The sequence below is a fragment of the Lissotriton helveticus genome, chromosome 2_1, assembly GCF_964261635.1.
Source record: "Lissotriton helveticus chromosome 2_1, aLisHel1.1, whole genome shotgun sequence".
Lineage (NCBI taxonomy): Eukaryota > Metazoa > Chordata > Amphibia > Caudata > Salamandridae > Lissotriton > Lissotriton helveticus.
This window is the reverse complement of record NC_136059.1, coordinates 1,287,661,435-1,287,685,066: the sequence shown is the minus strand read 5'-3', so window position 1 is coordinate 1,287,685,066 and position 23,632 is coordinate 1,287,661,435. Positions and strand designations below refer to the sequence as shown.

General features: G+C 40.5%; 1 protein-coding gene across 1 annotated transcript in view; it reads left to right on the top strand.

The window, feature by feature from the left end:
- Nucleotides 1-23,632, top strand: part of GRID2 (glutamate ionotropic receptor delta type subunit 2) — a 2,545,914-nt gene that overhangs the window by 1,124,751 nt on the left and 1,397,531 nt on the right. The window contains exon 3 of the mRNA XM_078676229.1: nt 15,256-15,540. Within this exon, the coding sequence (XP_078532355.1) occupies nt 15,256-15,540 (285 nt within the window). The remainder of the gene's footprint in view (nt 1-15,255; nt 15,541-23,632) is intronic.

Sequence of the window (23,632 nt, the reverse complement as noted above, 5' to 3'; positions counted from 1 at the left end):
AAATGTTATGAGATGCTGCCTGACAATGTCTGACACAGCATTTCAATAACACCTGGTGAAGCAATACTGTTTCTCCTTCATCTCTCCAGTCTGTTTTTATTGTGGTTGGAAAAGTGCTGGGCAATTAGCAATACAATAAAACACCATGCAAATCAATAGAATGCCTTATCGCTCCTGATTCTTGCAAAATGAAATAAGGGAATTTCAGTTTAGCGCATTATCTTTCAGTCATTGTTTGAGCGAGCTTGTGTGGGGCGCTTTAAATCAAGGAACTACTGCAAAATGGGGCGGTTAATTCACTATATTTTATGTGAAAATAAGTGCGCACTGAAGTGTGAAGGAAAAAAGATTTTTGCGGAAACAGGCCTGTCAGCACAAGGCATTGAAAGAAACAATTGTGCCTGAATTCTGCAACACAGACAGAAAGTATATGTCCATGGATCCTCTTTTATGTGGAACAGGTGTGGCGCAGTGGCCATGGTACCTGACTCTGGACCACAGGGTTCCCGGTGCAATCCCCGGCTCCAGGTTAGCCCAGCAACATGTGACTCTGAGCAACAGCTTTCTTAATCTTCCTGAAGGCTGCCAGCTCCCGGACCCCTCCGTCAGAGGTAGATGTGCGCTTTACAAATGCTCGTGTTTATTTATATCACAAGATGAGTGGATGTTGCTTTCAGTCCTCTGGTGAGAGTGTTGGTAAAATATGTTCAAAACTCAGAAAAAACGACATGGTGGGCAGCTCTTTGCTTGCAGGCCTTGAGAGATAACTGTCTCCTCGAGCAACTGAATCTGTCTCCAGAAACCAGAATGTGTGTCTGCAATGCACCTCTTCATTATCCCCAGAGGGGTCAGAGCCCCCAATGAATTCTGCCTGGGGGGGGGCTATGCCCCTTAAGACCCCACACTTAGGCCCCTTGGATGATAGGGAAGCGACAGAGCTATGATTTACACAGGCGCAGGGCTGGAGAGAATGTAACAACAACAGGTAGCAATTAGTGGATGAAAATCCTGCTCCGACGTTTTGAGACTTGCCTATAATTTCGATGTGACATGTGTACTAATGCGTTGCGCCACAAAATGTCCAGTTGCAGGAGATCTCAGCGTGACCTGTCTAATAAATATGAAATAGGCACCGTGATTGTCTGCAACCGCAGGGATTGTGACATGCAAGCAACTGCACGCCACTGAAATGGAAATCATTTTTTGTAAAAAATAGCAGTCAATGTTCCTTAGAGGCTTTCCCACCTAAATTGGGATGTATGCATTTGAAAATAGCAGTTTGCAGTCACAAACTCTATGGTTTTTTGAAACACAGGGGGCCTCATTTATGAAAAGTGACGCATCGCTGCGTGAAAACAGCGATGCGTCACTTTTCACTGCGCTCTCCCTGCGACATGATTAATGCGTCATATTTATAATATGAGGCATCATGTCGCAAGGAGTTACAGATACGTCAGTATTACTGACGTATCTGTAGGCGCAAAAGTGACGCATTGCTGGAGTGTGTCACAAAAGTGACGCAACTCCAGCAATGCTTCCTTTCACATGGGGAAAGCCCCATGTGAAAGGGCTTGCGTCAGTCTTACGCCTGCTGTGAGGCAGGCGCAAGATTTTGACGCAACAGCGTCCTAAAAGTGACGCAGTGAAATCTCATAGATTTCACTGCGTCACTATTACGAGGCTTTTTGCGGGTGAACGCCCCCTCTGCATACATTATACCTGACGCAGGTATAAAGTAGCGCAGGGGTTTACAAAGTGACGCATCTGCTTAGATGCGTCACTTTGTAAATAGCGCGCATCAGGAGGCATGTTTTACGCCGCCGATGCGTCACAAAAAGTGACGGATCGGAAGCGCAAAACTCACGCAAGGCCTCATAAATGAGGCCCAGGGTTTGCAACTACAAAATGCTTTCATATATCAGGCCCATGTTAGTTTATCTTCTGCAGTGCACTCCTTATCAGTCTCAATACCACTAACTCTCTGCATCATCTTAATAGTAGCGTCTTGCAGAATCTGTTTTTTGATTAACTCAGCCAGCTCCATTTTACATTTTCATAAAGCAACCTTGCCTGAAACAATTCTTTTCATGAGAAACGTGGTAATTGTGGTTTCAAACTGCATTTTCAACTTTTTTCTCCTGTTTGTATCTTTTATGTAACTCATGTAATCCTAAATCCTTATGTATCGCAACTGGTTCTTTTGTAAAGCGCTCTTACACCTTCGGGTAATGTTTGCGCTATAGAAAATCGCATTAAATAAATAAGTAAAATAATTAAATAAACTACGTTGGTCCATTTGGTATTTTCTGTTTGCTATTTTCTCTCCCTCCCCCATCCCCCTCAGGTTAATTGTTTGAACCCCACCGTTGTTTTTATAATTTTCCCACAAATATTCCTCAGATAGAAGAGCACAGGGAAGATAAAATGTTGCAGGAAATGATGGGTAATCTTAGGACAGGAAAAACGAAGAAGATGTTCAAGGCTAAATATGGAAAGATTTTGCTGTGAGTTATTCTTTTGCTATTTCTGGCTCACTCGTGAATTCCAGGCGGAAGCCAGGAATAATCCTAGAGTACTCACAGAACTCAGGAGTAAGATAACAGCAATGCAAGAGTAAGTAACAGCTACTAATTGCAAAATATTGGTGAATCTTATCAATAGATCTGGCATCTCAGGTGTGCACAGAGGCACCATTGGAAGAAGCTTTTGGGGCAGATATCTAAATAGAAATGCCCCAGCTGTAAAAAAGCAGTAAGCTAAGAAGAACGAAGGTTAAGTGTTTTGATGTCCTTTGTGTGTAGTATAGTAAAGTGGCAATATGAGCAAACTAGAGTTCTGAAGAGGTTTTCTAAAGGCCTCTGTGGTGTATGTTACACATGCAAAGCGTGGGTTAAAGTTGAGCTACTTTGCTCATGAATTGTGTAGCTAAAGGTACATCAACTGCATAGCAGCAAGCACATGAGAAGAAGGATCAAGCATAGAGATCAAAAACAGGACTTGGAAATCTCTTGAAATGAAGAGGAACTGAAGTTTCTGTAACACAAATTCTCAGTTGGTGTAAAAAAAGACTCTTTGTATATGTTCAGACCGATTTCTGGACACATAGGGTAAGCAGGATATCTTTTCCCTTGTTGCGTTAAATCAGTAACCTCTGAAAATAAACAATTGCAGTTGGTCATAGCATTTTGCTCTTGACCTAAAAATACTGAATACATATTCCAGAAAACCAAGATTACTCCCTCTTCCCAAGGTGGACTGATTTCAAGATGCAACAAGGATTCCTTTGGGTACTTTACACATTCAACTATTACATTATTTTATACTCCACTACTCACAAGCAGTTATGTATGTATTCTGACTATATCATCCATTTTTATTTATTGGAGTCTTTTCGCTACACAACTCTAACTACTTATTGACACCTGGCCCTAAACAAAATATACCACTTTAATCCTCAGTTCATATTCTTGCAATCCATTACAAAAGGATTTTCTATAAAATAGACCTGCCCTTCCCCTTACCTTAAGTATATTTTGTTTAATCTAGCACGCTTTTCCCTTACCATCCATCTACTAACTATACATATTTGCATAACTTCCTCTTAATCTCTACCTCAGAGACAAGAAGGTAAGGGTACTCGTGGTAAAAATGTGTTTCAATGAGAAAATGCATTAATACAACAATACATGACATTAAATGGATGAGAAAGATAGGGACTCCAAATTGTCAGACCACAAAGGGTCCAGAACGCAGCGGCCCGAGCACTCCTTAGCTTGCCAAGGTGGTGTTCTAACTCGAATGCATTACGTCGCCTTCATTGGCTGCCTGTTGCCCTGTGTGTTGAATTCAAGGTCCTTTGCATTACCTTTAAAATCCTCAACTCTTCATCACCCAATATTCTGTCAAACCTGCACTCTTTCTACAACCCCTCCCGCTAACTTCGCTCTATGTGACAGAATTTTGTGGTTGTGCCCAGGGTGAGGAGGGCTTGTGCTGGTGGCCGCTCCTTCCGGGTGCTGGCTTCTAGACTTCCTATTTCCATCCACAGCCTAAAGCTTTATCTACCCTTCCGTAAAGCTATTAACATGTTTCTGTTCCCTCCGCTATAAGTTGTTCTTTTGTTACCAGCTGCGATAATCTGGTTTCAGCACCGGGGCACCCCTTTGCTGGGGCAGCCGCACGCTTTATCAGCTTAACATAACATAACATAACATAACATAACATAACATAACATAACATAACATTCAACTAAAGATAATACTGATCAGTGACCCGATTCTGAAAAATCTTTGACGAGTACCCTTACCTTCTTGTCTCTGAGGTAGAGATTAAGAGGAAGTTATGCAAATATGTATAGTTAGTATATGGATGGTAAGGGAAAAGCGTGCTAGATTAAACAAAATATACTTAAGGTAAGGGGAAGGGCAGGTCTATTTTATAGAAAATCCTTTTGTAATGGATTGCAAGAATATGAACTGAGGATTAAAGTGGTATATTTTGTTTAGGGCCAGGTGTCAATAAGTAGTTAGAGTTGTGTAGCGAAAAGACTCCAATAAATAAAAATGGATGATATAGTCAGAATACATACATAACTGCTTGTGAGTAGTGGAGTATAAAATAATGTAATAGTTGAATGTGTAAAGTACCCAAAGGAATCCTTGTTGCATCTTGAAATCAGTCCACCTTGGGAAGAGGGAGTAATCTTGGTTTTCTGGAATATGTATTCAGTATTTTTAGGTCAAGAGCAAAATGCTATGACCAAGCTGCAATTGTTTATTTTCTGAGGTCACTGATTTAACCCAACAAGGGAAAAGATATCCTGCTTACCCTATGTGTCCAGAAATCGGTCTGAACATATACAAAGAGTCTTTTTTTACACCAACTGAGAATTTGTGTTACAGAAACTTCAGTTCCTCTTCATTTCAAGAGATTTCCAAGTCCTGCTTTTGATCTCTATGCGTGATCCTTCTTCTCATGTGCTTGCTGCTATGCAGTTGATGTACCTTTAGCTACACAATTCATGAGCAAAGTAGCTCAACTTTAACCCACGCTTTGCATGTGTAACATACACCACAGAGGCCTTTAGAAAACCTCTTCAGAACTCTAGTTTGCTCATATTGCCACTTTACTATACTACACACAAAGGACATCAAAACACTTAACCTTCGTTCTTCTTAGCTTACTGCTTTTTTACAGCTGGGGCATTTCTATTCAGATATCTGCCCCAAAAGCTTCTTCCAATGGTGCCTCTGTGCTCCTAACAGAGCACACTTGAGATGCCAGATCTATTGATACATATCCACTCCCAGTTCTTGATAGAAGAAATGTTGTTAAAAATATATTGTAATATATTGTAAATTGACTCAAAGTCTTCAAACGTGTTATGTGTTATGTAGATTAAATCAAAATATGTCTGCAAGCCCTCTGATTGCTAAAAGCACAGCAGGGTCATTCATACAATCAGGCTGATTCTTAGAGAAGAGGTGTATGTGTATTTGCTAGTAGTCTACAGTACGACTGCACCTAAAAGGTATTTGCAAACAAAATTTAAACAGAACAAGACAGATAATATTTGTAGGTAAAGGACATAATTGGATATCTATCAAATAAATAAAAAGCAGGAACAGACTCACTAGAGTTATTCTGAAGATGTAACAGATTGAAGTATTGTGATTTTCACAGAGGGGTACTGAGTGACAGCTGATAGCCAACTAAGGAGAAGAACCATGAGGTGGAAAATATCCCCATTATCACAGCTTCTGAACTGTAATTTGATGTTACATATGGACCCCATACCAGTCCACTGTCATTAACATGCCTTAAGCCTTTTTGAGTTGCATGGTTGTGTTTTGCGTGAAGTCTTTTTTAAACATACAAAAATAGTAGAATATTTGTGAGAAAAGAAACGTATGGTTTTTCAAAACAACGTGCAGGGTTTCTTATAGGTGTGTTACCTATATAGTCACGTAAAAGAAAGAAAGAAAGGCATTTGGTATTGTTTTCCTATTGGATTCTGTCTGCTTATACGAGCTTGGCAAGTGAACGTTGGGGGCCATAGCAATGGAAAATATGCTTTATTTCTGCTGCTGCGACAGAATTGCATGAATTACTGGATTTTAAAAATACTGCTTGTGATAGTGTACACAAATATTACATATTTGTTTACTAACTGTTGTAAGTAGATTAGGTAGGCAGCAGGACAAGTCTTCAGGTTATTAGGATATATTTATTAAGTTAGTATAAGATAAGACAGCAGAGCAGTAAACCTCACAGCTGACCAAACCATCAACTGCCAAGGCTGGAATCCTCACATCACAGATAGAACACTCTTAGGTAGTATGGGAGACTGGTAAGATAAGAACACTAAGAAAGGACTACAGACACCAAGTAGCCACATTGAAGTAAGTATAAATATACAGCACTAACTTTATGGACACCTCCTTAACAATTGTCGATGGTTACTTTTAGAACAACATGCCTCTCATTATGAAAACATTTAATCTAAATAAAGACACAGACAGCCAAGTTTTCCTTCTAAAGGCTAGCAAATTTAGAGCTGCACTGATATTTAAATGGTTCTATTATAAAATATATACCAAGTGCTGATGAATTGAAAATTCTAGCTTTGAACACTTAATTCATGGATTTTTTATTATAGATTTATATCTAAAAGTACGGCCTACCAGCAAACAAGTTCTGTAATTGCTGAACGATGCTAAGCATTATCTTACTTACTGAACAGTCACTGGTTCACATGAATCAACAGTTTATGTGACCTATGCTCCAACTGGATTTACATTAATCAATGTACATTGGAGGTTTGTTTTGCTGTGTGGTGACCCCATTTACATAATTGTTTCACGATGCTTGTTCATTTATTTAATTTGTTGTCATGTTTGCCCAAACTGATTACTAAAGATGGGCTTTTATGCAGGGAAAAGGAGCAGGTAATTTTCCAGAAAAATATATTACATTCTTTTGGGGTGATGGGGGAGCTGAGAAGACTTATAGGCGCATGTCATAGGGTGCAGGGGTGCTGCAGCAGCCCCAGAATAATCATGAAGGAGTTCAGAAGGTGAATACGCAATAAAGATGGCTCTGAATGTTATTTTCATCTTGCCACAGAGGTTAAATATTAGGAGTTGTCTTCTGATAAATTGCTGCTTATTTTTCTAATATGGAGAATTGTGTTTACTATTCTTTCACTAAAAAATGACAGGATTTTGTAATGTAAATTGTGTCACAATCTTTGTGAGTGTGAAAGGATAGGCTGAAGGAAGTTTTTTTTTACTAACATACAACCAAAATGGAACTGTACAAATATTACAAAATATATCACAGTGGTGTAGCTGTAAGGGGTGGTCCACCCAGGCAGTATTTTTTTGGGGGAGGCGGCAACTACAAGGTAAGTTTTTTATTTTATTCATTGTCTGGCATTCTCCCCCCTGCTCTTACCTGCACTGGCCGTCACTGGGCATCAAACTTATATCAGCAGTAGAAAAGCACAAATGAAACGCTTACTTTTTTAATTCTGAAATGTGATGGAAACAAATACTTTAATAGAATCAAGACACTTTATTTGGTGATGAACACATGATAAATATCTACTGATGCCAGATTTCCAAACATCATTTGTACATTGTATAGTTTTATCAGCAAAATGACATATCTGTACAAAATGTATGGCCCATTTCAACGGAAAGTGTACTTTCTGTAAATTATGGCACACTACCACAGCATTTTGTAGTAATATATTTGTGACATTGTGCTCCAAAATGCACAACCAGCAACATACCACACCCTTACCTCTCTTGTGATGGATGGGCATGGTTGATATGGTACACTTGTTATTTGTGTGATGCTTGCATTTTTCACAGTGCCCATGCCCTTTACCCCTAAAATTGTTCCAGCCCCACTGGCAGACTTTTGTCCAATATGCATTATGGCATTCATCCAAGATGCCTACATTAACCTCCCTACTGATGCACAGGTGTCATGGTAGATCTGGGGTGTGTAAAAGCTTTGCTTGCAGGGTGGGAATCAGCTGCACTTTAACCAGCACTTCCAAAAATTTTAGGAACTAATCTAGCCGAAAAAGATACCCACAATCCATGTGGACCATTTGTTTTTGTTGTGTAATACAGAATTAGTCAAATAAGCGAATTTATATATAAGCACAGCAGCGCTATACATAGGGGACTTGTCCTGAAGATGAGAAGATGCAGATTTTAAGAAACGACTGCAACACTGTAGCTGGCATCTGGTGGGTTATGACTGTATATAGTGATTACTGACTTTCAACTGTCTTCAAGCATGTGACTTCCAGGTGATATGTAAAACATCTATTCACCATTTGTGCAAAGCATCAGATGGATTAATTAATTCTTTGGTAACATTAGGGCCCTATTATCAGTGGCAATTTTGTTTCAAAAGGTAGGCTTATGACTAAAAGTATCTTTTGTGTGCCTACCAGATATTTACACAGAGATTCCTGGTAGGCTTAAATACACTTAATGTGCAATTCTTTACCATGAGTTCAAAAAAATACACTGTAGTAAATCCCCCTAAAACGTGGGCATTCAAAAGTGTGATTTGATTTGGAATTTGGGATCACCCTCAAACATGTATTGTATCCTATAGGGAAAAAGTGTGTTTGCTCAGGAGGCTCCATTCTCCTGAGTGGAGTTCTATACCATGGTGAACTCCACACACAGAGCAAAGGAGCCTTAAGAGTAGTTACCTGATATTCTCAGTAGTAATCCTGTAAAACTGAAGCTCGCACATCTTTCCAGGCATACTTCTGGAAATGTTTGTGAATGGGAAAAAAAATTTAAAAGAGAAAAATATGTAAGTACTTTTATGTAGAGTTGTAACTCTTGCCTGTACTTTTATGTTTTTTTGCTGAATAGGGTTCTTGGGGTTGGTCTTAAATGACTCTCTAGTCCATCCCACTTTTAGGGATTTTGCATCATAATGGAATATAGTTGATGTTGTGAGCCTTTCTCTCCACTCTTTTGTGAAGCAGAACATTTAGAGCAACTCATAACTTGTGCAGTAAGTAGCCTCCTAATCTAATTCCACCCATCTCACTGAAAGTCTTCTCTGAAACAACCAACTGCTCTTTGGATCAAATGTTGGTCTTTCCTTGCATACTATACACAAATTAGAGACCACTACTCAACTGTTTGGACAGGTTGGGCTGCTATTTCAAAACAAGAAAAAATGCTTACTTTTATATGTGGAACCCTCACCCACCAGGGTACACCTTTGTGGAATGCTTCATTATTGGCAAATAATGTTGTTAGAATTCCACTCACTCACACGTACAGTCACTCATTCATACATTCACACACCCATATAGCCACTCACACACCCAGTCACACACTGATACAGTCACACACCCACTCAGATCACATATGTTAGAGATAGCATCACCCATTAGTAGTACAACCAGTATACTAATGTAATAGTTATAATTATTATTATTAGGTTTTGTAAAGAGCGTAGTCACCCGTAAGTATCCCAGCGCTAAGATCAAAACAGCCCGAGGGTGGCAGGGGGAGAAAAGGAGGAGACAGGAGATTAGGGGAACAGGTAAGTTTTCAGTCGCTTCCTGAATCGGAGGTAATCTGGTTCTGTCCTAAGATCCCGGGGGAGGGAGTTCCAAAGGCGGGCGGCGTTGACAGAGAAGCGCCGTCTACCCATGCGCACCCTCTTCACTCTGGGAACCGTGATGAGGTGTTCATGGTCAGATCGGAGGGATCTTAAGGCTTTGTAGGGCCTGATGATTTTTTTTAAGATGGAGGGGCCTTTGTCCTGAAGGAGCTTGTGTGACAAACAGAGAGCTTTGAACTTCACTCGCTCTCTCACTGGGAGCCAGTGGAGATGTTTCAGAGCTGGTTTGGCAGAAGATCTAGCCGGGGTGTTTGTAAGAATCCGGGCCGCGGCGTTCTGGATTCTTTGTAGTTTGTTTAGGGTTGCCTCGGGGGCTCCCAAATAGATGGTATTGCTGTAATCTAGCCTTGATAAGATAAGGCCTTGGATTAACAGTTTCTGGGAGACAGGAGGGAGTAAGGGCAGAATCTTCCTGATAGATTTAAGGAGCACAAAGCAAGTCCCAGCTATTTTATTGGCTTGAGTCTTGAAAGACAGATCTTTTTCAAGCCAAATTCCTAGGCCCTTAATCTCAGATTTAGGAGCCGGGGGTTCACCCAGGCAGGGGGGGCAGATATTCTGAGGGAGGGAGAGCCCCTTCTGGCCAAGGAGGAGAATGTCTGTCTTAGATCCGTTAAGTTTTAATGACGAGCTATTCATCCATCCTTGAATTTCCGCCAGACAGTTGTAGAGGTCGGATGGGTCTTGGTCCGGGTGAGATAGAGACACCACTAATTGGGTGTCATCAGCATAGCTGATGATTTTCACTCCGAACGGGTTGACAACCTCCTCCAGTGGGGACATGTAGACATTAAATAATGTCGGGCTTAGAGATGAGCCCTGGGGCACGCCACACTGGAGGGGGGTTTCGGGGGAGCAGATTTCATTCTCCCAAACCTGAAAGGAGCGGTGGCCAAGGAATGATGTGAACCAACTCAAGGCGGTGCCCTCAACACCGATGTTCTTGAGTCTCTGGATTAGAACCCGATGGTTGACAGTGTCGAAGGCCGCACTGAGGTCCAGGAGGATCACTGCCACTGATCCTCCTGCGTCCAACAGGATTCTGGCCTCCTCCACTGCCGCCAGGAGGGCGATGTCAGTGCCCTGCCCTGGGCGGAATCCAGTTTGCGAGCTTCTGAGCAGCATGTTAGTCTCCAGAAACTGCAAAAGCTTTTTATTAACTAGCTTTTCTGCGATTTTGCTGGTTCCGGGAAGGAGAGAAATTGGCCTATAATTGGCCAAGTCCGAGGGTTCCAGAGAGGGTTTTTTTAGTAGTGCTTTGACTACAGCCGCTTTCCAGCTGGGGGGAACTTTTCCCTGGAGCAAGGAGGCATTGATGAGCTGAGTGAGTGGGGGAACAATAGTGGGGGCTACTTTCTTGAGGATACGTAGTGGGACCGGGTCCCTAGAGGATCCACTTTTGATAGTGTGAAGCATGGTTAACACCTCTTCTTCGGTGACTGGTCCGAGAGAGATTAAACGGGGAGTGGAGGGGGTTGAATTAATGTAACCTTCCTCACTGATGTCAGTGGGTGGAAGTGATACCAGAATTTTTTGAATCTTCTCCTCAAAGAATTTAGCCAGTTTAAGGCATTTCTCTTCAGCAGCCTTGGGGTCTGGTGAGTTCTTTGGTACGGGTTCTGGTGTTTTAAGTAATTCTTTTAGAATAATGTAAGTTTCCTTGGTGGAACAGGAGGAGTTTTCAATCCTTTCCTGAAAGAATGAGCTCTTGGTCTTGCGGAGGGCTAACTTGTAATTTGTTAAGGAGGTGCGGTAGGCTTCTTTCTTGACTACCGATTTATCCTTCCTCCAGTAGCGCTCCATTCTTTTACACTCCTTCCGTAAAAGGTTTAACTCGGTAGTGTACCAGGGGGCAGGGCTCATTCTTTTGATTCACCTGAGGGTAGTGGTTTTAGGGAGAAGTTTATCCAGTGAGGTAGTGATCCAGGAGTTAAACTGATCATCAGCACTGACTGGATCAAAGACTGGAGGCGGGGGCGAGGCCTTGAGAATGGAGTCCCATTCATCTGGCGATAGTTTGTGCCAGCGTCGGTCAGTGACCCGAATTTTGGCCTGTTGGGTAGGTGGAATGAAAAGGTGCCAGGAGATGGGTATTAAAAAATGGTCTGTCCAAGGAAGAGGGAGGGGCGTGCCAGTGGTAAGGTCCGTGATGTTGGTAAAAACGGGGTCCAACAGGTGTCCTTTGTCATGGGTGGGTTCTGAGTTAATTAATCGGATGTCGAGGGACATAAGGTCAAGAAGGAGTTCGTGCGCAATAAGGTCCTTGGGATCTGATAAATGGAGGTTGAGGTCTCCCACGATGAGAAAGTTGGGAGAGGAAGTCGCTATCTGAGTGACAGTGTCAACAAGAACGTTAGAGAATTTCCCTGGAGTTCCTGGCGGACGGTATATCAACAGCCCCGAGAGGGAGTGTGCAGGAGAAATTTGTAACGCAAAATGGCAGCTTTCACAGTCGTCGATATTCCCATCGTTCGCTCTACATAAGAATTGTTCTTTATAGATTATCGCAAGGCCGCCTCCTCTGCCGAGGGGTCTGTTTTGAGATAGGATTTGATAGCCTTGGGGTAGAGCGTTGATAATATCAGAGTCCGACCAGGAAGTGAGCCAAGTTTCCGTGAGGAACAAAACGTCAAAGTCATGCTCCCGGACTAGATGATTGATTTCATGGGAGTGTTCAGGGAGGGATCGGCAGTTGAGGAGGCCTAGCTGTAGGCCATGGTTCCCTAAGATGGTAGAGGTCGGATTACATAGGCCACAGTTGATGAAGGGGTTTCCTCCCGAGTGGATGTAACTGCACTCAGGGTTTTTCGACGGGTTGAGTGCTTGGAGTCTATCTCTCGTATAGGCCAGTCGGTCATCGGGAGATACGGGCAGAGTGACTGGGCCTGGGTCCGGCTGGGCCCGGACGGGCCCAGACGGGCTTGCCTTAGGCGCACCTTCGGCGCGCTGACGGCGCGCCCGCTGCGCCCGTCCGCTGCGCGTGCGAGAAATGCGCATCTTTCTATAGAGGGATAGGGGCGTGGCCTCGTCAGAGTGGGCCTGGCCTAAAGCCCAGCTCGCTCGCTGATGGCGGCAAATGTAAATATTAATCCCGCGGCAGCGTTTATCTTGGCTGTGCGGGTGTCATGGGCTGCAAACAAGTGCCCCAACAGAGTTCCATATCAGGGAGACTGGTAAGTTTTAAAAGCACAATTAGAACAACAGTTTAAAAAAATTAAATCTCGCTACACAGAGCTCCCGGCTGTGCCTCAGGAGTATGTGATCTGCGTGAGCTTGTTCTCAGCTCGATTAAGTAGGCAGAGGGGGCGTGGCCTCATCAGAGTGGGCGTGGCCTAAAGCCCAGCTCCCTCGCTGATGGCGGCAAATGTAAATATTAATCCCGCGGCAGCGTTTATCTCGGCTGCGCGGGTGTCATAATTAGGTCAGGTAACTATAACTGCTGAATTGTAATGGTTTTGTACGAGTGAAATCCAAACAGTACTAGAAAGTCCTTGTAACTTTTGTGTTTTTGTACATATACACACACACACACACACACATGGCCCGGGGGATGGGGTCCCCGGGGACGCAGGCCAGGCACTGTTGCCAACCCCCTGCTGTGCATGACCAAAGTGTGTGCAGAGTGTGGGGTTGGCTGCCTGTGGGGGGATGTGTTGCAGGGCCTGGCCACAGGCCAGATCCTGCTGCTAACGCCCTGATATGCACGACCGAAGGCCATGCATCATAGGGGGTTGGCTTTACATAGATTAATACAATATTTTTAAAAACCCTAGAAATTCACTATAAAAAAGGTTAATGTCATGTTATTGTTAGGTTTGATAAAAAAAGGTCTGTTTTTGTTTTAAAAAAAACCTTATCTATTATAGTTTGATGAATATGAAAGTGACGATTTACCTAAAAAACATAGAAATGCACCCGTTATTGTTAGCAGAGCAAACTGTAACGTGTGGCCCGCCATGCACCGCTTATGACCTCACATATTACAGCACTGATAACATGCTTTATGACATCATTTATGACATCACTGATGACATCTTAAATGACATCAATGATGACATCACTGATTACTTCATCCCGTCTTCTTTTGTACAGATTACTCTATAAACTAGTATAGCATTAGAGGTCTAAAAGTAAGGACAAACTAACTCAGAAGAATATGAAGCATCAATAATGCAATCACAGATACAGCTCTCTTGCATGTAGCAAGCATCTGCAACATTGACCTTTTCCCATACACTTCGTGGGTAGCCTAGTTCACATTAAAAATCAACTACAGATTTATGGAAAACCCTCATTGTACACGGTGCTCAATATGTATACAATTGTTCAGAGAAAGCAAAGTTACTCAAGATACTCAACGTCTGTTGCAAAATGAATGTCCTAAAGTGAACAGATTTTATCTGTATCAAACCCCATCACAGTCACCGAACCTACATTGAGAAATTAAGTTGATATGAGTAGAAAAGTAGGTTTTTTAAACAGTGTTTACTCTATGGAGAGAGTTTACTCTGTACCACACCGTTTGCAGACAGTGATACTCTCATGAAAAATACACCATAGAATATTCAAAAGCATCACCTAAAAACAGTGTACAATCTATGCAACACTTGTCAAAAAAGACTCTATTTTCTTAAAATAACCAAGGTCTGAAGGTGACAAAGATTATACTTCCTGCACCCTTCACACTGTGGTGAAAACTTTACAGATAGTCCAGCTTTTGAAGCAAAAGAAGCCATGTGCATAGGTAAATAGCTGGTGCACACATTCTTCAGTCTTGCGTAGAAATTGTCATGCTATGACTATTCTATCTGATAACTAAAGGCTGCTTACAATATTTAGTAGGTAGTATGTAAACTTGTGTGGAATGTGCTTTTTTGGAGCTATGTGATAAATGGTTTTGATTTGTAGTGATACTATTTGCCTTTTGTAGTACAGCTACTATTGGCAGTCTAGAATTATGACGTGCAGATTTGTAGCAGCGTACATCTGAGCAACCTGCCTAAGGAACATTTTTGCTCACAAGATGCATTTACTATTTGTTTCGGAAATGTGCTCTACCAGGTAGAATTATGGCATATTTCATGGAATTTTACAGTTTTGATGGAAGTTTTTACCTTCCCACCTGCAAGCCAACCAAGAAGCCACCATGAACCACTATCTAGAAAATTTGCACTATGTTGTGCATTTTACGTTCAGCAAAAACAAACAAAAAAACATCAGGATTTGCAGGCAGAAGGACACAAAACTAGCACCAGTGTTCTACCATCTATCCATTTGGGAATAACCTGAACCAATGATAGGACTAATAGTCCAACACAGTGAATAAAAACATATAATGGCATTGGTTCCATCAAGGAGAAAATAATCATAAAAATCATGATAAATTGACAGTAAGAAAGACCGAGCAATTTTTCAGATAAGGCAACCATCCTGTGAACTCAATTCATACTGTGTATTCTGTTGAGATCCTAAGTTAGCACTGAAGGTTTATTACCATTTGCTGTTTGCGATAACATACTTTCTGCTTGCAAGTGCCTGTTGTGCTGACGTCACCTTAATCACTGTCATTCTGTCTTTCAGCCTGTGAACTGATGAACCATGGGATACTGGCCCTTGTCAGCTCTATAGGATGTGAATCAGCAGGATCTTTGCAGGCCTTGGCAGATGCAATGCATATTCCTCATCTCTTCATCCACCGCTCCACAGAGGGCACTCCAAGAAGTGTCTGCAAACTCATCAGAAATGACCGGAACGACGATTACACCCTCTCTGTGCGACCACCGGTCTATCTCAATGATGTATTGACCAGAGTTGTTACTGAATATGCCTGGCAAAAGTTCATCATTTTCTACGACAACAACTACGGTAACTATTGATTTCAATAAAAATGTTTTATGCTTCAATTTTCAACATTGACTTCTACAATGTGTTAGGACTATTCTAGTCTTTTTGTCTTCTTCCCAAAGTCCATCGTTCTAGCCAATATAAATCCATGGTTTAGTTGCAGTAGTTTGTTTCATCTAATGTGAATCAAAAATGTGTCACAGAGAATACAGTCATTATTTGAAAGTAGTTGATGTGAAAGAAAAAACTCAATTTCAAATAATTTACAAGCTTGTGTATGCAGAATAAACAAAATATATACACTGGATATTATCTGCAATTATGGATGCACAGAAGTCTGTGTGCATGTGCATGAGATCGCAGTAACCGGACATAGGACCACATGTATAAAATTTGGAAATAGTGATTACCTCATTGCAATTTTCTGTGAATTGCAATTAAGTAATCACTATTACCAATGTATGAAACATTAATGAGGTAGGTCGCAATTTGCGACCCATTGGGAATCGCTGAAATCACAGGGATGGTGGCCTGCTGGAGTCAGCAGACTGCCATGTCTGTGATTGCTTTTAAATAAAGGAATCTTTCTTTTTTAAATGCAGCTCCTTTTTCTTAAAGGAAAATGGATTGCATTTGAAAAAGAAAAATGAAAAGTTTTCTTTTAATTTTTTAAGAGCAGTAAGTGGTCCTTTGGACCACAGCCTGCTCTGAACAATCGTTTTTTGCTACCATTCACTAAAGGGGAAGGGGTTCCTTGGGGACTTCTTAAAAATTTGAGAATGGGTTACCCCCTACTTGAAGCAGGTGGAAAAATGTGAATATTTTGCGACTGCAGTCTGATCACAAAACATTCCTACATACCACTGCAATTCGGTATTAGAAAGGGACGCCCTAAACACGCCCTTTCCTAATAACGATTCGCTAACCCATTTTGCGATTCGGTAATAGGTTACTGAATCGCAAAACAGGGTTTGGTACATTGGAAAAATCTTTTTTCCTGGTTGCAAACGGCCCGATTCTGCAAATCGGGCTTTTGCGACCTTAAGAAGCCTAAAAAGATTAAACTTAAGAAGATGTGCATTACACAACATAAACCTTTCTTATATGGTGAAGATTTCTTAAAATATATGTGAAAACATTTCCTGAAGGGACTTATTAATTATATGGAGTTAAATATCCTAACCAACCGAGTAGATATTGTAAACTAGAGCATGTGCATGCACACGTAAAGCGTTAGATACATTTGTTTCAGTTACTACATATATACCCACCAAGATCACATGACAGTGACTGTACTATTGCATGATATGTATTTGTTATTCAAGCAAATTATACAGATGAAACCAGCAGGAATGCTTTTGAATGGCATGCACTTTTCTTTTTAGCTAATTGGTCATTTTTATTTATGTATTAATGTATCTATCAACTGTTTTATCCAGTGTGAACAAGGCTCAGTAGATGGCAGATCGTCTAGATATTAAGCCATAATATGTAATACGATAAATATTAATATAATACATTTAGAATGATGTCTAATATAATAATACTAAGCAGTAGTATCATGTCAACAGGATATTCAATGTCAGTAGCATAGAGAGAGAGATATTGTTTTTTACCATACCTGTACTCGTTGTGAAAGTTACATCATAAATAAGACATCTTTCACAATTTGAAGAGGCATTGAAATAGCAGGATTTTCGTTTTTTTGAAAACTTCTTTTTCAAATGCACTTTACTCATTGTTGCTTAAATATGGTATTGATACTAGAATTGTAATTCTTGGAATTATAGTAAAATATCAGAATATAATTTAGAGATGTAACAACATAAAGCAAAGTCCTCTAGAGCAGCAAGCATTTTCAATTGCAATCTACTTTTCGTCAGAGTTTAAACCCCCTGTTCATAATTAATTATATACTAATTTAAAATTTTTTGTTAGTTTAGAAATCCTATAGTGAAAACGCCTTTATTTAGGTAAGTGCTAAATAACCTTAAAATGCAGCTGCCTAGGATAAAAGGATTTGATCTGCCACAAAAAAGGCATATATCCCTTATCAGTTTTGAAAATGTGTTTATGTGCATTAAGGCTCTCTCTCTGCCATTGACCCAAGCTTTCACCTATAGTGTGGTATGAAGTGAGTTAGTGAGAGGCACAGTTGAGCCTAGGGCATTAAACCTACCCTCGGTAGTGATTTATTTTTACAGTTAGAAAACATTGCGTGATTTTTATGTTTGGTTCCAACTAGAGCAGTCTCTATAAAGCGAAAAACAGCTGCTTCAAAGTCATGAATCTTCAAATGTTAATAGTAGCCCACCAACAACCTTAACTTCAGAAGAGATGATGTATCAATTAAATAAAAGTAGACAAGTTAAAAAAGTGGTACGAGATGTGATCTGAAATTATACAAAGCTATAAACGCACTTATAAAAATGCATTCCAGTGCAAAGTATTTAAAACTAAAAAATATACACAGCTTTAAAAATAATCATACTTGTCACAAAATAAGTAGGACAAAATAAAAAAGAATAAAGAAAATTTGAGAGGAAAACTTACGATCTTTTAAAATGCCTGAAAAATCAGGACCCATGGGTCATTCTTACTCAGTCTTCCCTTATACAGTAGCAGGTTTTGGACTAAGTCTGTAAAAGAAAATGTCAAAAGTGTCTTTAAACTTAATGGATTGTCACGTGGTATGCTGAAACTGACCACCATCTTAAGGTATTTTAATTTATAAAAAAAATAATAAAAATTTTGACAGAGGAGCCCAGTATTGGAAGTTCCTGCATTGTGCCTATAATTTAGAGTCTCATTATAGGCTGTAAATACTGTGTAAATAAACAAAAGGCCAACATCAAACGTTTTTGTTAGGGGCATACAGCCGGTGCTGATGAACACCAAGGCTGGCTAGTCTTAATTCCACTTCCTGCTTTTTTTACCATTTACACTCCCTGTCTAATTTTGTCACTCTTGCAGGTTCTTTTTCATCCATGCTCTCCCCTTTTATCACTGTCTTCTTTTCACTTCCTTCTTACTTTATTCCTTTGCTGCTATTCTCTCTCTGGATTTCAGTTAAAGTCAGATGAGGAAAACTAAGTTCAAGTCCCAAAAATTGTAATAAGGATGTAATCCTGCCTAACCTTTCTACACACATGCATGTGAATCAGCAAAGAGATCACAATAGAACTAGGCCTTCCGGGGAATACAGCTCAGTCGAGGAAATGAGGTCACAACCTACATTCTTAAATCCACCCACAGAGAATTAAAGAGTGAGCATGTCTGCACATATTTACTGTGAAAAAGGTCACCATGCTGGTGGAAAATCCAAATGGAAAGGAATGGTATTCACAACCACAGAGAACTCTTCATGGACATTTGGCTTAACAGTACTTCTGTTGATATGTTTTCAATAAACTGTGTCTGGCATTTTGTTTTGGTCACTTCATTTCATTGTGCTTTGTGTTGCTAAATTATAACTCCACTGTTTTGTTTATACCGATTTAATGTTTGTTTACTGAATGCTTTCCTTTCCTTGAAGCATTCTTCTTTATATAGGTTTGATCTGACTCTATGTTAGGTATGGCTGCTCTGTTTTTTTGTATTTACATATGACTGAAATTGTATATTGCTTTATGGATATATCTATGTCCCTATGTATAATTTGCTTTTTCTTTATCATTAAAATAGTTTGAGCAAGAAATGAAAGCTGATCAGACACCATGGTTTTATAATATGAGAGCTGTCATAGACTGTTTTCTATACTTTGTAGTTCTGGTAGGAGCGTGCTGACAAAATATTCAGTACGGGGCGAAAACACAGAATGCAAGATAGGTTTTTAGAAAATGTCTTATGACACGAGGCTGTAAACACCCTTAAAAATATAGGGCCGCATGTACGACCGTTTTAATTGTGAGACGCAAATGAAATGTACAACAGTGTCTCAGACACTGTTTGCGATTCCCAAACGGGTTGCAAGGTACCTGCCTAATTAATATTCATGAGGTTGATCATAATTTGCATCCTATTGGGAATGGCCAGCCCTCACAGAAATGGTGGCTTGCTGGGGCCATCTGACCATCATGTCTGTCATTACTTTTTAAATAAAGCAGTTGATTTTTTCTGTGAAGGAAAACGGTATGCATTTCAAAAATAAAAATGAGATGTTTCTATTTCATGTTCTAAACTGCCAATCTCAAAATAGGAAGGGGTCCCCTGAGGACAGGGGACCTGTTCCTGGTTGTGACTGGCTTACCACCTACTTGAAGTAGGCGGTGAACTGTGATTATTTTGTGTCCGCATTTCAGTTGCAAAACAATTATACATCCCCCTGTGACTCGCTATTGGGAAGGGATGCCCTTGGTATGCCCCTTCCTATTAGGGACTCACAAAGCCCATTCAGCAAGTCTGTGACAGATTAGCGACTCACAAAATAAGGTTAATACATGCTGCAAGCTGTTTTAGTGGTTGCAAAGAACCCGATTCTCCATTTGCGACCACTAAAAACAGTCAGACATGTGGCCCATAAAGCCATAACACTCAACATTTACATACAGTTGCAAAATCATATTTTGAAATGTGTTTTTACCCAAATATGAGTACACAATTATATGTTTTAGTATTTTGCCATACTTCATCACTCTTAACCTACCCTATTCCATTGTGACTCAGTGTGATTTGTAGACACTTACAGCACAGAAAAACCACACCACAGTATGATGCTGTCTTTTTACTCAATTGACTCCCTCCCTCGGATCTGCACAAAGAATGCGTTCTCCTCACTAGAACCATCACGCGGTGGCTCGATGGCTTTCTTAGTTTATTCATCTGCCGGGGAAGGGACGTGCTTCTGCCATGCTCTCTGTACTCCATAGCAACCCGCTGTACGTCTGTACTGCGTGAGCCATGGAAACTGCTGATAGAAAGAAAAGAGAAAAAAAGGAAAGATTCCCTCCAGGCCACTAAACTGACTGGTCAATTAACCTGCTGGTTCTAGGGATAAAACCACAGAGTTCATGCATTGCAAATTTCCAAGAAAATGAACACATGAATAAAAGTCTTTGTGAGGAAAATCACAGAATCATGCATTGTCACATTGTAATGTTGCACTCCCAGGAAAATAAAGCACTATATCTGCTATTTTATGATTGAAAGGGTGTTGTTGTAAGAGTGAGCTTTAAGGATTCATGTTGAAAATCACTACTGGACAAGAAGACTATCTTGTGAAATACAAAATGAATAATCAGACAGATCAATGCAGAGTTTAATGAAACATTTTTGAAGCGAAGGGGAAGCTAAGGGGAAGATCTCATAATGCAAGTGCATCTGACATGTTTGTCCAGATAGCAGCTTTTTTTTTGTAGATTTTATATAGCGCGAACTTGGCTCAAAGGCGTTGCAGAGCTTTAACCGAGCACCAAATTACATTGCACTAGGTCAGGTTCCGATTTTTAGGCACATGGAGACAAATGGTCCTTTTTAGGATCAGAGTTAAGTCACTCTTGCACCACAAAAGGTGGTGCAAGAGTGACTGAAGACCTAAATTAGATTTATGAAGCCACGCATGGCCACTTTGAGTGGAACTGAGTGGCTCTATAAATCTGGAGTAAAGCAATGCAACACAAATCTCTGCTTTGGCTTACACTGCCTTGGGAAGTCATTCCATGAGTGTTGCGTGGGTGTTCCATACAACTCCCATGGTTTAGTACGCAGTCATAGATTTACCATAACTGGTAAACCTGTGAAGGTGCCAAAAATATACTTCTTCCAAGGGGGGGGGGGGGCGTTACAAGGAGAAATTGCTTTATTTATGCTTGTTACTTCCTCTTTTTACATGTAACACTTCCTGCACAAAAACAATCCTGCATGCAACACAGGCACCCTTGTACCACGGTGCAAGGGTGCCTGTGTTGACACTAGGCTGGCACAAGGTACCAGTGCAGGGGAAGAGGCAGGTGTGTGCTGTATTGAGGCAGAAATGGCACATTCCTGCCCTTTACCTGTCAATCAGTGAAGCGCAGCAAGGTGACTTGCTGCGCTGCACTGCGTGACACATTTGTAAATAGGCCCCTTAGTCACTAGAGTCACTGGATGTTGAGCCAACATCAGAACTCAGTTAGCAGCTTGTGCCAATCTCTATTGAGCCACTAGTTGCTTGGTATCTCCAATGACCAGCCTGCACACCTAGCATGTAGGGAAAAAAGTTGCAAGTCTTTCTAATTCCTTAGCTTCCATCCTTTCAACAATGTGACGGAGTGGATGACTTGAAATGGGAGAACTGATGATAACGATTAAGACACTGTCATCTTCTGCCTGAGAATAATTTTCCTCATTGTTGATATCAAGTTTAAAAAAAAGATGTTTAAACAGGCATGCTGGTATCACAGATTGAGTGGGGGGAGGAAAATAGATGCAACATTGTGGGAGCAATGGAGACCTATGACAAGTATGGACACACCATCAATTGCTAGGGCGGTTGCCGACATAGGATGTGGTCACAATTATGGCATTGGCTGCACTGAATACTATCAAGTCCTATACAATCTGATTCTTTTAGATTAAATTCTGTAAAAATAGAAGCATATTAAATTGAAACAAAATAACAACAGTGTTTGAGTTCAGATAAATAATTTTTTTCAGGGGGTACAATTGAATTTGACAGATTAGAGTGGTTTTCAAAACCAGTGTTTGCCTCCCACCTTATGCAACCCTCCAAAGAATTGTCATATATCATCGGAAAACTGTTCTAAAATTCATAATCTGCAAGAAAATTAAAAGTTTCTGTAAATTGCATCCAGAGTTAGGTTTAGTCTTTTCTGGGGAGAAGGAGGACATGCCTCATTCCCACTAATCTGGCTTGTTCCACAGACATTGTATGCTAAAGAAATTACATTTACAGTTGGTAATAGTGTCCACTACATAGGCTCTGTCAGCAAAAATGAGATAGGCATTATCATTTACATTCTGGCAACAACTCCTCTTTTTCCTGAATTTACATTTTCAAAAGCAATGATTGGTAAAGGAAAAATTAACTAATTTGCATTTTCTTTTCACATACACATTAGCAATGCAGCCCCTAAATGTCTTCTTTGTTCAAATAGTGATTTTGGTAATAGCCGTATGCATTAACATCAGAGGCAGAATGCCACAAATGTTTGTTGCAAAGTTGTGATAGAATTACATAATCGAATAGGTCATCATCCTTAAAACGACAACTCTGTGCTCCTTGAGGGAATTATTTCTTGGCAAATTATGTCATTAGCATAATAATGGAGTTGATACATTTTAGATGGTTTAAGGAAAAATTAAAGAAAAAAGGTGATGTGGTGAAATTGTATATCTCACCAGGTAACATAAAACTAAAAAAGTAACTGAGCCAGACACCATCACAACTCTACTCGAAAATATTTTCTGCTCCAGACATTCAATGCCCAAACCCTGCTTTCACCTCATTGAGACCTGGATGTCCAGGGCCTAGCTGAAGCTTAATCCAATCAAGACAGCATCTCTGTTATTTGCCCAGACCAAGCAAGTAATAGTACAAACTTTGCTCATTGACATGAAGCATGATTGCTTCGAAAACCAACATTAGCTGAATGCAAAGTCACCTGGATTAATTCACCTATGAAAGACATTGGGGTATAAGTTAAGGGAAGGGTGACTACCCACCTCACTTAATACCCACAACCCTTGTCAGGGTCAACCATTAAAGTCACCAAATAAACCTAGGTTTAACCCTCTGATAGCTATGACATAGAGCCCACAGGTTAAACTTAGAGGCAACGTGTAGAATATTTATGGAGTACTAACACAGTAATAAAGTCAAAACATAACACAAGAAGAATCCCAAACCAATTTATAAAAATCGAGAAGATTTAAATAAATAAAACAACACTAAAACAACACAAATCCAACAGGAGTCACTGGAGTAATGAATGTTGAGTGTTTAAATATAAAATTACAGTCAAAAGGGGTTAAGCATAAAAAAATGTCATATAGTTACTTTTTACCAGTACCTAGATGCAAGTTAAGGCTGGTGCAATGGAGCGCGGGTTGAATACAGAAACCAGGTTTGACCCAGCTGGAAGTTTTACCGCAGTAATTAGTCTCTGTCTCAGTA